A 13,702-nucleotide genomic window follows, 5' to 3' on the forward strand; every position below is an offset into this window, starting at 1 on the left:
CCTCACTGATATGAGGAATTCTTAATCTCAGGAAACAAACTGAGGGTTGCTGGAGTGGGGGGTGGGGTGGGAGGGATGGGGTGACTGGGTGATAGACACTGGGGAGGGTATGTGCTCTGGTAAGCGCTGTGAATTGTGCAAGACTGTTGAATCTCAGATCTGTACCTCTGAAACAAATAATGCAATATATGTTAAGAAATAAAAAAGAAGATAGCAGGAGGGGAAGAATGAAGGTGGGGCAATTGGAGGGGGAGATGAACCATGAGAGACGATGGACTCTGAAAAACAAACTGAGGGTTCTAGAGGGGAGGGGGGTGGGAGGATGGGTTAGCCTGGTGATGGGTATTAAAGAGGGCAGGTTCTGCATGGAGCACTGGGTGTTAATGCATAAACAATGAATCATGGAACACTACATCAAAAACTAATGATGTAATGTATGGTGATTAACATAATAAAAAATAATTCTCAAAAAAATAGTATAAGAGGATACACAGGTATGCTTTCATTTATGAAAAAAGTATGTAGCAAAGACAAACCGAAACCTAAAAAGATTGTTTTTTGTAAAGGGCAACTGGGAAAGAAGTGGAAAGAAGGAGAAATAGAAATAGGGCAGCAGGGTTGAGGAGGGACTGACTCTTTGGCATGTATCTTTTTGTATCGCTGTGACTTAGGGAACTATGGAAGTATTTCACATACTCCCTGAATATCGAAACAGTTAAAGCCAATTAAGGTGTGAAGGGAATGCAGAATGGCAAGAAGTCCTAACAAATAGCTCTGTGTTCTTCACAGTGTTGTAGATTAGTAATTCTGAAATTACCTTGTGTATATAATAGAATTGAACAGATTAGTAGATTGATTTAGATAATGAGAACAGAGTTTCTTACTCTTGTAAAAAGAAGTCATAATAAGGAAAGAAGGAAGGCTAAAATATACCCTCCAGTTCTGGACTGGAATCAGAGGTATTTGCATAAGCTCACCGTTAATACACACAAATACCAAAGTGTAGATGGGCATATATGTATGGGTTAGTGTACATCGGCATATTTCCTACTTCTGTTCACTGAGAGGGCCTAGAAGCAGTAACACCCCAGAAATAATGAGCAGACCTACTGCCCAGACCTCAGTCTGCGAACATTGTCTTCCAGTATAAAGAACCAGCACTCCTAGGAGAAGTGGTTGATTACAGGGCTAGGTCAGGAAAACTGCAGAATGAGCCTGCAGTATCTTATGATTCCAAAAACTAAGGATTTGAAGGAGCTTCTGATGGCCAAAGCTGGAACAATTTGAGCAACAAAATAATGTCAATGTTGGATTTTAACCAACGGAATAAAATAAATATCAATGAGTGTATTTGTTTTTTGTTCTTTTAACAAAATACTACACACTTAGCAGTTGAAAACAACACACATACACTGTCTCACAGTTTCCATGGCCAGGCATCCAGGCACAGCCTTGTTCGGTCCTCTGTTTAGGGCCTCATAAGGCTGCGGAGTGTCAGATAGTCTGTCTTCTCATCTGGAGGCTCAACGAGGAAGAATCTGCTTCCAATCTCATTCAGATTGTTGGAAAAATTGCCTGCGGTTGTGGAAGTGAGGCCCTCAAGTTCTGGAGGCTGCCTGTCCTTGCCATGTGGCTCAGTTCGCATCATGGGAGCTTCCTTCTTTAAGGCCATTGGAAGCACAGGTCTGGTCAGAGAAGCCTGGGTCCTCTTTGAAAGTCGGGTCTGCACAGCATCGTCACCCTTTTGATTATCTCAAAGCCAGCCGATTAGGGACTTTAATTATATCTGTAATACGCCTTTAATTTTGCCATGTAATGTAATTTTAGGAGTGATATTTCATTACTTTTGTTATATTCTTTGGTTAAAGCCAAGTCATGGGTTCTGCCCTCCGTCAAGAAGTGGGGATTACACGATGATGTGACTTGCTGGAAGTCATCCTGTAGTGTGTCTTCTACAATGAGTTTTTGTGGATAAAAATAAATAGTCTTGGGCGCCTGGGTGGCTCAGTTGGTTAAGCGACTGCCTTCGGCTCAGGTCATGATCCTGGAGTCCCAGGATCAAGTCCCACATCGGGCTCCCTGCTCAGCAGGGAGTCTGCTTCTCCCTCTGACCCTCCTCCCTCTCATGCTCTCTGTCTTTCATTCTCTCTCTCGCAAATAAATAAAATCTTAAAAAAAAAAAAATTTAAATAAAAAAAGAAAGAAATAGTCTTATAAATACATACACAAATGGGGAAGAAGAGCTAGTTCTTCCTCACAATAGATTTCCATTAATAAATGCAGAAAGAAAGAAGGGAATAAAGGATCATCATTACAAACAGTATTGTAATAAACATTACAGACAGGGTTCTGTAATGGATGCTGAAGTTAGTGCGTGCAAGTTTGAGAGGGACAGGATTTGCATAGTCTCCAATATCTTTCCTAAGATACTCACAACTACAAAGGACAGAATAGTAATTTTATATTGGAGAGATTTGGTTGACACCTAACTTTTACCAAATTATCAAGATAAACAGCACCAGAAATGAAACATACCAATGTCATGAGTAGTACTCTCCAAAAGCATCAAGTTCATAAAACATAAGGAAAGATTGAGGGTCTTTTATAGGCTGGAGGAGACTAAGGAGAAATAACTAAATGCAGTGTGAGATCCTAGAATGGAAGAAAGAAAAACAATGGTGAAATTCAAATAAGATCTTTAGCTAATAGTGTGGTACCATGTTAAGTGCTTCTAGATAATTGTATTATGGTTATATAAGATGTGAACACCAGGGGACGTGGGCTAAAGGATTTATAGGAACTCATTGTACTCATTTTGTAACTTCTTTAAGTGTAAAATTAAAAGTTTTTAATAAAAAAATCATGGTATAGACTTCTGAGAGTTTTAAGTTGTCAACAGTAGAAATTCAGGTGACTTATTGATGCTTCATTTTTATTTTGTTGCACCAAGATTTTGTACAATATTGTATATACGGTCATTGGAGAATGAATACATAGCTGTAAAGTGGTGGGGTTTATTCTAACTCAGCATAGTTTTTTCCAGTTGTAAAGTTTTTTCCATTGTGTTTGCATCATTATAGACACAGACAAGGGGGAAATGGCTTTCTTTAAAAACTCCGTTTTAATGTTAAAGCCTTCCCATAAAGTTCGTTTGTTTACTATGCATGGCAATATTCTCTTTTAAAATAATTACCAAATTTTGTTTAAAAGGTTTTACTTACGAGAAACATATGTCCTGTAAAAATCTATGGTTTTGAGGGTATTTATTTAATTCATTTGGTTCAGAGGGCTCTGAATTGTCTTCTTTATATGGACCATGGACACAAATGAATCCTGTATTATATTTCTCAGATATATTTTCTGATTCATCAGCTACTATGACTGTGCTTCGTTCTACCTATGAATATGGAGGATGAAGTTATTTCTTAGTAACTATGAAACTATTGGTGGAAAGATAGGGGGTAAAAACACATGGGGAACTTAAAGCGGTTTGCTCAAATCTGTCTTTACCAGGAAAAGGCTCTTGTTTATTTCTTTAAAGGATGGATTTAATAATAAATGTTCTCATTGCTGTAAAGAGGTATCTGTCTTAGAATTGCACCAGACAAGCATAGTGCTGCTTGGATGTGGCAGAATTTATGAATTCGTGAGATGGGTTTCTTACATCCTTTTTTTATTCTTACTTGATATATTGTACGTGAGAGCAGTGCCTTGGGCGTGTAAGTAGTGGTGTCCTCTAGTAACGCAGAATTACTGTTCGCTTTGCTGTCATGAGTCTATGAATTCGGTCCGTCATACAGAAACAATCACTATAATGTAAGCACTTACTGTCTTCATGCAGCTGATTCCCCGGTGACATTTTAAAAAGTCAGGCTTTGGCTGCAGAGTGCTTTCCATTTCTAAATGGGCTGCAGATTTGGGAGCCTTAGGGCATTTCATAGGAAGCACATGACCCTGAGTAGACACAGCAACTTTTGTGTGTCTGTAGCCACGTTGATGACCAGTGTTTACCCTTGAAATTGTTTTCATCCAGAATGTTGTTTTTTTTACTTTACATTTAATTATTTGGTGCTCACACTAATTTACTACAAATGTCTAGGAGTAGAATGAATGGCTGAATAGAGGCTGGACTGTTTGTCCAGGGTTTTTATACACTAGGTGTGGCTGTAACTTACGAGCTACTCCTAGTGGTCTCTCCACACACACTTCTCAGTGTCTATAAATTCAGGTCTTGGTTTTCACTTTATTCGAGAATGAGAAGGGCATTTGAACCCAGGAGCACTCAGAAATACATTCACAGGTTTTACATGCATTCTCTTCTGAAAGTGAGAAGCCTAAACTCCCAAAAACAATTTCAGGATTTTTAAAATAAGTTCTACTTTCACAACAATGTGTACGTATTATCTAAATGGAAAATCATCTTCCTGCCCCTCTGGCTGCCACAGTTACAGCTGTTATTGGAATTAGTAATGAGTGACAGTTCTGAGAGACTCTGGGGACCGTGCTCTTCCTGGTCTGTAGTCAGGCTGCCTGGCCTCACAGAGATGCCATTGGTTAGAAAGAGGAGAGGGTGATTGTTCAGCATAAAACGCCAGGCTCTGCAGCGTGACCTTTACTGGGTGAATTGGTGGTGATGTTCAATACATCAGTTTCTTTCTCTACTCAGTTGTGATTCTTGTAGCAATATACAAAACCATAGAAAAGTAGGTCCTGTGATATCAGAGCAGTTAGCCTGACCTAGCATGATCATAGACCATAGTACCAGAGGGTGATGCAGGGAGATCCATATGTGCTTGCATGCATGTATGTATGTATGTATGTATGTACCATGTAGGTATGTATATTTGTCTATTTCGGTCTTTCAGTTTATTTTAGTAAAGGAGGAGATTACAAGATAAAGCAGCAAGGTCTTCATGCCCTGAGAGCTAGCACCTTGAGGATTGGGCTAAATTCAGTTGCCTTCTTCAATAATATTTTTAGTCAAAATGTATCTAAACCTCTGAGCCAGAAAGTGAGTTGAGATCTCAAGTACCTCTGATGATTCTTAAATTTCAAAATCCTGTCTCCTGCCTTCACATGATTCATTGTCTCCCTTTAGTTAATAACAATAATAAGTATCTTTTCCTTTAATTCATATGCTCAGATTAAGGGCCATTAAATAACAAAGTTTTATTAATATTTGTTATGCTAATGAAGGGATTAAAGGAGTAAAAGACATGATTCCTGTCTCAAGGAGCTTACATTAGAGTTTGAAGACAAACTGAGCACACATTAAATAAATGGAAATCAAATAGATGTTAATAGGTGCTGTTGCTTTATTAGCAATAAAGATCAAAAAAGTTGCAGAATACTTCCCTGTTTGATGCTAATATATACTACATTTTATAGTAGTATGTTTTATGTTTTTTCACAAAGGTCTTCTGTGTTTATGTTAAATCTCTGATTAATTATAAAGATTGTTTTAGAAATTGGTCGCTATTTCTACATTGAATAAATATTTACCAACGAAAAACTGTTGGCCACTCTGCATGCCTGGCCACTTGGAAACTAGTTCAAACTCAGGAGGAGGAGTTTAGTTCATTAGTCTTGGATTTTGTTAAGTGCGTTAAAGTATATGTCAGATTTCTGCTGCTAATTTATTTGTGAGTTTGGGAACTCCTTCAGTAAGAAATGAAACTTCTCAGGAGGTCGTTTGCTGAATAATGATTATCCATGTTTCTTCTTCGTTTTACCAGAAAGGGGCAATGTAGCCCACTTTTTGAGCCCTGTCTCTTTCAATATGGGACCGTACCTTCTGTAATCGTTAAATTAAATAAATGTAACTTTGTCTTGGTTTTTGCACAATTGCAGTATTAATGTAGAGGGCTCCCCATCCCCGCTTCCCTTCCTGTGTTTTCCAGGCAGTCAGATGCCTCCTCAGCCACCCGGGAGCCAGTCAGAATCCAGTTCCCATCCTGCCTTGAGCCAGTCACCAATGCCACAGGAAAGAGGTCAGTCTTCAGTTCATATCTTATATATCTTTGTGTTTTGAATATATAAGACTTACATGAATTTGGTCATCTTTCCATCTCCTTATAGATAATGTTTCTTCATCAGATGAACAAAATAAGAACATACATTTGTACAACAAATATGGAAGAGAAGGATGCTTTCTTGCAGATTAGGTGAAGTTTGACCAAGCACAGTTCAAGACCCAAAGAATATATAGGTCCACATAGCACCCATGAAGCATAGTTTATACATGACTATAGCCTGACAGTTGATCTAGCCAAGTAAAAGTGACTGTTAATGATGCGATTTGGATATCAGTCCTAATGAAGTAAAATGTTAGAGTGTGTGTATGTTTAACTGTTTTGATCAATTATATATCCCAGGATACTTAAACAGTAAAGATTTAAACACAGAGTAAGACCTTGTATTATACAATTGTAGTATCTTAGAACTAGAGCCAACCCGAGAGATTGTAGAGTCCCATCACCTCAACTTAACAACTAAAGAAACTGAGGACCAGAGAGCATCCATAGGACTTCCTCGTTGTCAGAGGATAGTTAGGGCCAGAGCCAGAAGAAAGAACACAGGCTTTTCCTGAAGCCCTTGGACACGTGGGTTGTCCCACATCTGCAGACTCTTTGATCTTTAGCTCAGTTGTGCACATTCACCCCACATATTATTGCCTTGGTTGCGGCCTTTGGCCCTCATTTGTTTATGTCTGTCTACTTTCTCTCCTTCTGTAGTAAAGCTGCTTTTGTTGGTGGTGATTTTCATCCAGACTAGTGTAGACCAGGGTTTACACGCCTACCACACCTACCACACCATGTGGTGCTGTGTCAACTCACTTCCCCCGCCTGTGAGCCAGTGGGAGCACGTGAAGCATGTCACTTGTGCTCTCCCTCATGTGCATCCAGAAGACAGAAGTGGCTAGCTTGGTAGCTGCTGTTTAAAGGCTCCCGCCCCTCACTCTTATAATTATGCCTGTATGAGTTGTACAGATGATGATTTGCTTCTAATTGGAATTAAAAGGTTTCAGTTATTTTACATGTTTAATAACTCAGCGCCTCATGCTTTAGAAAGTAATGCCAGTCAGAAGATGGATTAGTCCTAGCTATGTATCAATTGTGTTAAAATGAATATTTAGTAGGAATAAAGTGAAATTTTTATTTTCTGATACCGCTACATATTTAACTTTTTAATTATAATTTAATGTATAGCTAACACATTAATTCCCTTATTGAGATACTACAGTATGTCTTGCTAATGGGATAGTTAATGGTTTCCAAACTACAGGGTATATAGGAATTACCTGGAGAACTGGTTAAAAGAGACTTCTGGGCCCCACACAGCCCCAGATTTCTGACTCAGTAGGCTTGTGGTGGGCCACTTAAGATCTGCATTTTGGACACGTTCCCAGCTATTGCTGATGCTGCTGATCTGAGGACCATACTTTGAGAACCACTGCCTTAATGATACTATAATATGTTCTGATAATTGTGTGGTATGTGCACTTGTTTCTCTAAACTTCCCACTGAATCCTCCTGCGAACCAGTCTTGCACCTCACATCCTTTTTTTGTGTTAACTCCTCGGGTCTCGGGTCCTCTGGAAGTTCATGGAGGGCATCCTGGCACCACGCAAGGGGCAGTTCTCTCCAAACTCCTTCACTTGCCCTTGGGTTGCACCTGCGTTGTGTCGCCAGGTCAGGGAGGTGGAGAAAATGAAGCATGAGAGACACTGTCCTGCACTGGAAACCTGCTCGGGCCAGAGCCAGAGCTAAGATGAAGACATTTGTCATTTCCTTTAACGCTCACCATAACCCTGTACCGCCATTCCCACTGGGGGAGTCCACTTCTCCGGCAAGCATCCAAGGGTAAGAGGTTCCCTATTTGGAAGTACTACAATTCTCACCTTTATTGCTAAGAATTAAAAGAGAGAAACCCCTTCCAGATCGTCCAGCAATGTGGCCCCCAACCTCTTCCAGCTAATATGTGTTTAAGAAATTGGAAAATGTAGGGCGCCTGGGTGGCTCAGTCGGTTAAGCGACTGCCTTCGGCTCAGGTCATGATCCTGGAGTCCCTGGATCGAGTCCCGCATCGGGCTCCCTGCTCGGCAGGGAGCCTGCTTCTCCTTCTGACCCTCCCCCCACCCATGTGCTCTCTCATTCTCTCTCTCTCAAATAAATAAATAAAATCTTTAAAAAAAAAAAGAAATTTGAAAATGTAAAAAGCCAAATGTGACCCATGCTGACACAATGAGAAAACACAGTTAAATTAAACTTTTAACTTAAACAGGCGCCTGGTGGTGCAGTCAGTTAAGCATCCAACTCTTGGTTTTGGCTCAGGTGGTGATCTCAGGGTCCTGAGATCAAGCCCCACGTCGGGCTCTGCGCCCAGCATGGAGTCTTCTTAGGACTCTCTTTCACTCTCTCTTTGCCCCTCCCTCCTGAAAATAAATAAATAAATCTTAAAAAAAAACTTTTAGCTTAAACAAATACATTAGCAAGCAAAATCTAGAGTTTTCTTCTGGTGTCACTATGTAAAAACCATTGTGTAGATATGTTATTTTTTTTCCATCTTCATTGTATATAGTGTGGTTTTGGTAACTGCTAATGGATACATAACAATCTGGGTAGTTATAATGTCCATTTCCTTCAAATAGCAAATATAAATTTTATAATTTGCTAAATCTGAACTGATTTTTATGAATACGTTCCCCAAACTTTCTCTGAAAGGCTGCTAAAGATGTTATGTGCATCCCTTATGTGCCTTTTGTTGGATGGACAGCCCCCTAAAGGGGAAAACTTTGTATTTCCAAATAGCTCGTAAATGATGCTTTGCCATGGGGTGCCTAGGTGGCTCAGTCGGTTAAGCATCTGCCTTCGGCCCAGGTCATGATCCTGGGGTCCTGGGATCGAGCCCCGTGTCAGGCTCCCTGCTCAGCAGGGAGTCTGCTTCTCCCTCTCCTTCTGCCCCTCCCCCTGCTTGTTCTTTCTCTCTCTCTCTCTCAAATAAGTAAAATCTTTAAAAAAAAAAATGATACTTTGCCATGCGTGAGTTAAATTTCTACCAAAATTGGACAGCAAAGATTTTTTTTTTTTTGATGGCTTTGTTATTTGTTAAAATCTAGGAAGAAATGTTAATTCTTAATGATATTTGATCAGGTATTTTAGTGACAAATGACACAGTCATTATAATGCTTTGATAGAATATAACATTTTTCTTGTCTGTTTTATCATCATTGGGTGTGTACCAACAGTATATACAGTACAAAGTAGATTTGAGAAAACACTTGCTAGAAAATTCCCCGGTGTTGAAAATTCCCCATGTATTGAAAAGTAATTTAGCTTCATGTATGCCTTTACAATTGATATATCCACCTGCCCCTATTGAGGGAAGTGAGGAAAGAAACAGAGAGGAAAAAAGTATGTTGATGAGTTAGCATCTTCAAAAAAAAAAAAAACAAATTCTCTCTTAGAAACCATGGACCTTGATAGACAAGAACATAGCTCCCATGCTGCTGAGTACTAAAATAACCAAGTTGAGCAATTCCTTTTACACTTACTTTGTTTTAATAAGTAAGATTAAGATAAGAGAGTAAGATTCCAATTACACACATCTTTAATGTATCTACAGGGGGAAGTGCCTGGGTGGCTCAGATGGTTAAGCATCTGCCTTCAGCTCAGGTCATGATCCCAGGGTCCTGGGATCAAGGCCCACGTCGGGCTCTTGGCTCAGCGGGGAGTCTGCTTCTCCCTCTCCCTCTGCCTCTCCCCCTGCTCATGCACTCTCTCTCTTTCGCTCTCTATTTCTGTGTCTCAAGTGAATAAATAAAATCTTTAAAAAAATAAAAATCTACAGAGAATAGATTTTCTCTAATAGGAAAGAATCTAGAAACATACTTGCCTGGAGACAATGGCACAAAGCAAGAGATGCAACCTACTTCTGTTTGGTGGTGTGGTTTTCTGGGTATTCCCCAGAGTCCTCATGAAAGACAGCAGGACTGTTAATGCTACTCAGAAGCCTGGCTCCCCCCAGGCTCAGGAAGCTGAACTCTTGCCCTGCCATCATTCCTTCCTACTTGGTCCTTGGATTCCTGTTCAGGAAGAACACGTATTAATAAACTCTATACTCTGTTGTGAATTTTGCAAACTTCAAGCTGTCCTGGGATCTGAACCACATTTGTATCTGCAAGGCCATGTCCTCTTCCCAGAGCTGGTTGCTGAGTCAGGTGCAGAGTCGGTATGCTGCCCAGATTCCCAGCAGCCCTACAGTGCCCTCTGATCTGGTGGGTCTGGGGCCAAGTCTGTCTAAGGTCATCAGTCACAAATCCATTTCCCCACGTTGTATGTATGCAAACATAACTGAGTTTCTGCAGTTTTATATTTTCCATCTACAAAAGCTATGTTTGCAAGGAAATATGGATATGGCCAGTGTCCCCAGGTACAAAGAAAGGGAAACATTTTAGGTATTTATTGGCCTCTTTGCTGTCCTATAGTGCTGTCCCTACACTCTGATCTGCTCTCCCGTACAGCACCTGGCTTAGCGCTCTCCTCTTTGCCCCTCATGTGGTGCTAGAACCTCCTACTAACTGAATAAAGAAAATGAGTTCAAATTCTTTGGTCTTAACTGCTTCATTATTGATGTAAGTTTAAAAGAAGAAAGGTCAAAACTTCAGTTTAGTCTTCTTAACACATTCGCCACTGGGTTTTATCTTAAATCTTCTCTCTGTAGTCCTCACATAACAAAATGAAGAATTGCTGTTAAAGCCCTTCACCAAAAAATCAAGCAGTATAAATTATGCCACCCAAGGCATTGGAGAAAGCATCCAGATAATGCTAAAAAAACCTGAAATAAATGTTACGAGAAAATCTTAGCTAACAAGTTTAGGTTAGTTTTATCCTTCTTGTATAATCTTCAACTTGTATATCTTAAAATTTGAAGAGAGCAATAGGAAATGGTTTCATAATGTGTTGCCCTGTTTTCCAAGAGGGCTTGGAGGGAATATCTACTCAGTCATCTGAGTAGATAAATAAGTATAATTATTATTAACATTAAAATGATTGCATTTTTAACCCCCATAAAATGTTAAGCTTAATGAAACTAGCAAATGCCCTTCTAGTTATTGGATTAGCAATTAGGTGAAAACGTTTCAAGAAGGCTTATTTATTTGGACAGATGTAGAGAGGTCAGAATTAATTTTTTGAAAACCTTTTAATTGAATTCCCTTTTAATTTTCACAGTGGTGTCTAGTTAAATATTCATGGTAATGCTGGTGGTTTTCTGAAGGTCTGAACTAGATCTGGATTCTCAGAATCAACGTAGGTGATTTAACCCTTTTCATCTGGGAGGTCAGCAGGGACTTCCTTAGTGTAATCCCATAGCATTTGAATAATTAGAAGGTAGTAATGAGGATTTAATTAGTCCTTGAGATATGCTGAAAGCAGAGCCACTACGAACTTTCCCTTTTGGACACGGATTGCAAGCAGAGTTGACGCTTCTGCAGGACTGTGATGTGCTAGGAAATGTATTCTGTTGCTGGAGGAGGCTCTTTGGCACCATTCTGTGACCGTCAGATCTGCACGGAAGGTATCCTGGGTGAAATCTTCCAGAATTACTGAATAGCACCCTCCCCCCCACCCGCCTTCATTCTTGTCCATCTACATGACAACCTTTCTTCTCTTTTTACTATTTAAACAGAGTTGTAGTCAAGGCGCACAGGCTTACTGTACCTGATGGAGAATTGGCTTTCTCTGTTACCAGTGACAGCAGATTAGACAAGCTAGACGAGTGGTGGGTTTACTCTGTAGTACACAAGGACAGTAGACAAGGAGAAAATAACAAAATCCAGCCAAACTCCGTTCTTGAACGCGCTGACTAAAGAGTCCCAAAATTCCAGTCTTTGGAATCTGATCTTCACAATGATATTTATCAGTAACTCCATGTTTATGAATATAAAGAGTGCCATTATCCAGAAAAGGTGTGTAGCACAGAGGTGGGATTGGACATTTAGATGTTTTTCTTGTGTGCCCACCCTGAAAAGGTGAATCAGAATTTGTATACGTCACAAGTATGAGGTTTCGAATGTACCTATTTTGTGTAGACTGAATAGACTACATCTTCATTTTTCTCCTGTTTTTTCTTTTGTTATTAATCCCAAATGTTAACTGACTTGGTATAATTTTATTCTCACTGCTTAGTGGTATATTTTATCTTCTTTCTGAAGTCCAAACAGAATTCCTCATCAAATTTCTAGGCACATTCTGTTTGCTTAGGGCAAATCTTTCTTACTTTTAATGCCAAGGGCAAGAAAAGAAAGCTCTTAAAATAAATCGAGTCTTTTACTATAAATTAGACCGAGCTCTTGAGGGCCAGAACTGAATTTTTTTTAGACTCTGTATTTCTATGTCTACAACAGAGCCTCATGTATAATAGATGTTCAACCAAGTTTGAGCTGGACAACACAAAATAATGCAGCCTTCACACCAATTCAGAAGTTTCAAATGGTTTCAGAGCACAGAACAAAGACCAAAATATCTTGTGTTCTTAAATTTTAATTTAAGAATATTGTCTCAATTTTACCGTGATAGGTCATTTGCTGTGGTGTAGGCTGTTTCCCTCTCTTAAGACATGGTGGGCATTTTGATCTTGCACCAAATGAAAGCTACCACTTCTGCTACCCATCCTTCCTGGACGTATTTCTTTTTTTTTTTTTTAAAGGTTTTATTTTATTTATTTGACAGAAACACAGCCAGAGAGGGAACACAAGCAGGGGGAGTGGGAGAGGGAGAAGCAGGCTCCCTGCTCCGCAGGGAGCCCGGTGCGGGACTTGATCCCAGGACCCTGGGATCATGACCTGAGCCGAAGGCAGACGCTTAACGACTGAGCCACCCAGGCGCCCCTTCCTGGACGTATTTCTATAACTGTACAGACATGACATCAGGCTGAGCTGGAGTCTTCCCACCTGCAGCCTGGCATTAAATGAGTTGTCCAGAGGCCACTGCACCCCCCCTCCCCACCTTACCCCAACCAGGCTCTTTATATCTTAGGAATATTTAAATGGAAATAAGTAAAAATTTTGAGAAGTTTTTAATGCTATTAGCTGGATTCATGGCAATATTTAGATCACAATTAGTTTTGAAAATTTTTTAATGATTTTGAATATCTTAATTGACCTAACTTCTTAATTTTCGAGAACAGATTAACAAGTTAGCTCAAAAATGGAGACCACCAAGATGATTGTTAAGGAGTTGGAAGTAGGATTGAAGATTTTTTTTTTTCTGTTTCTGCAAACCACAGAAACGATTTGTTCCTCTTTCTTTTGGATTCTCAGTTTTAATATGACAGTAAATCTGCACATTCTGAAATGTTTTCATGGGGTATGTTGGTTATCAGAAAGTGTTCTCTTACTTGACCTTTCTAATTACCCTTGATATATAAAGGTGTTCTAACCATTTGTGAGCGCACCAAACATAAAATGGTGCTGCCTTTCAGCACAAGGCTATTATCAAAAAGAGAAAATGTATCACTTTCCAAATGTCTTGCTGTGTAAGTCTAGTAGATCAACGTGTTAAAGCATTAGCGATCGTCTGCCCCCACCCCCAGATGCAATTAATTCAGCCTCCGCTCTTAATTGAGGACTCCTTTTTTTATAATCCGTGACAGACAAAAATAAAGTCAAATGGGAGGTCATATACAAGAGAGAGTATCTAGG

The 13,702-nt window shown here is 39.7% G+C and overlaps 1 protein-coding gene across 12 annotated transcripts in view; it reads left to right on the forward strand.

Annotated features, from left to right (window-relative positions):
- Window positions 1-13,702, forward strand: part of ARID1B (AT-rich interaction domain 1B) — a 425,168-nt gene that overhangs the window by 322,354 nt on the left and 89,112 nt on the right. For all 12 annotated transcript variants that reach the window (XM_081829188.1, XM_081829193.1, XM_081829189.1 and 9 more), the window contains one exon: window positions 5,901-5,990. In XM_081829188.1, the coding sequence (XP_081685314.1) occupies window positions 5,901-5,990 (90 nt within the window). The remainder of the gene's footprint in view (window positions 1-5,900; window positions 5,991-13,702) is intronic.

Source organism: Leptonychotes weddellii, chromosome 8 (genome assembly GCF_054177405.1).
Source record: "Leptonychotes weddellii isolate Sample4059 chromosome 8, ASM5417740v2, whole genome shotgun sequence".
NCBI lineage: Eukaryota > Metazoa > Chordata > Mammalia > Carnivora > Phocidae > Leptonychotes > Leptonychotes weddellii.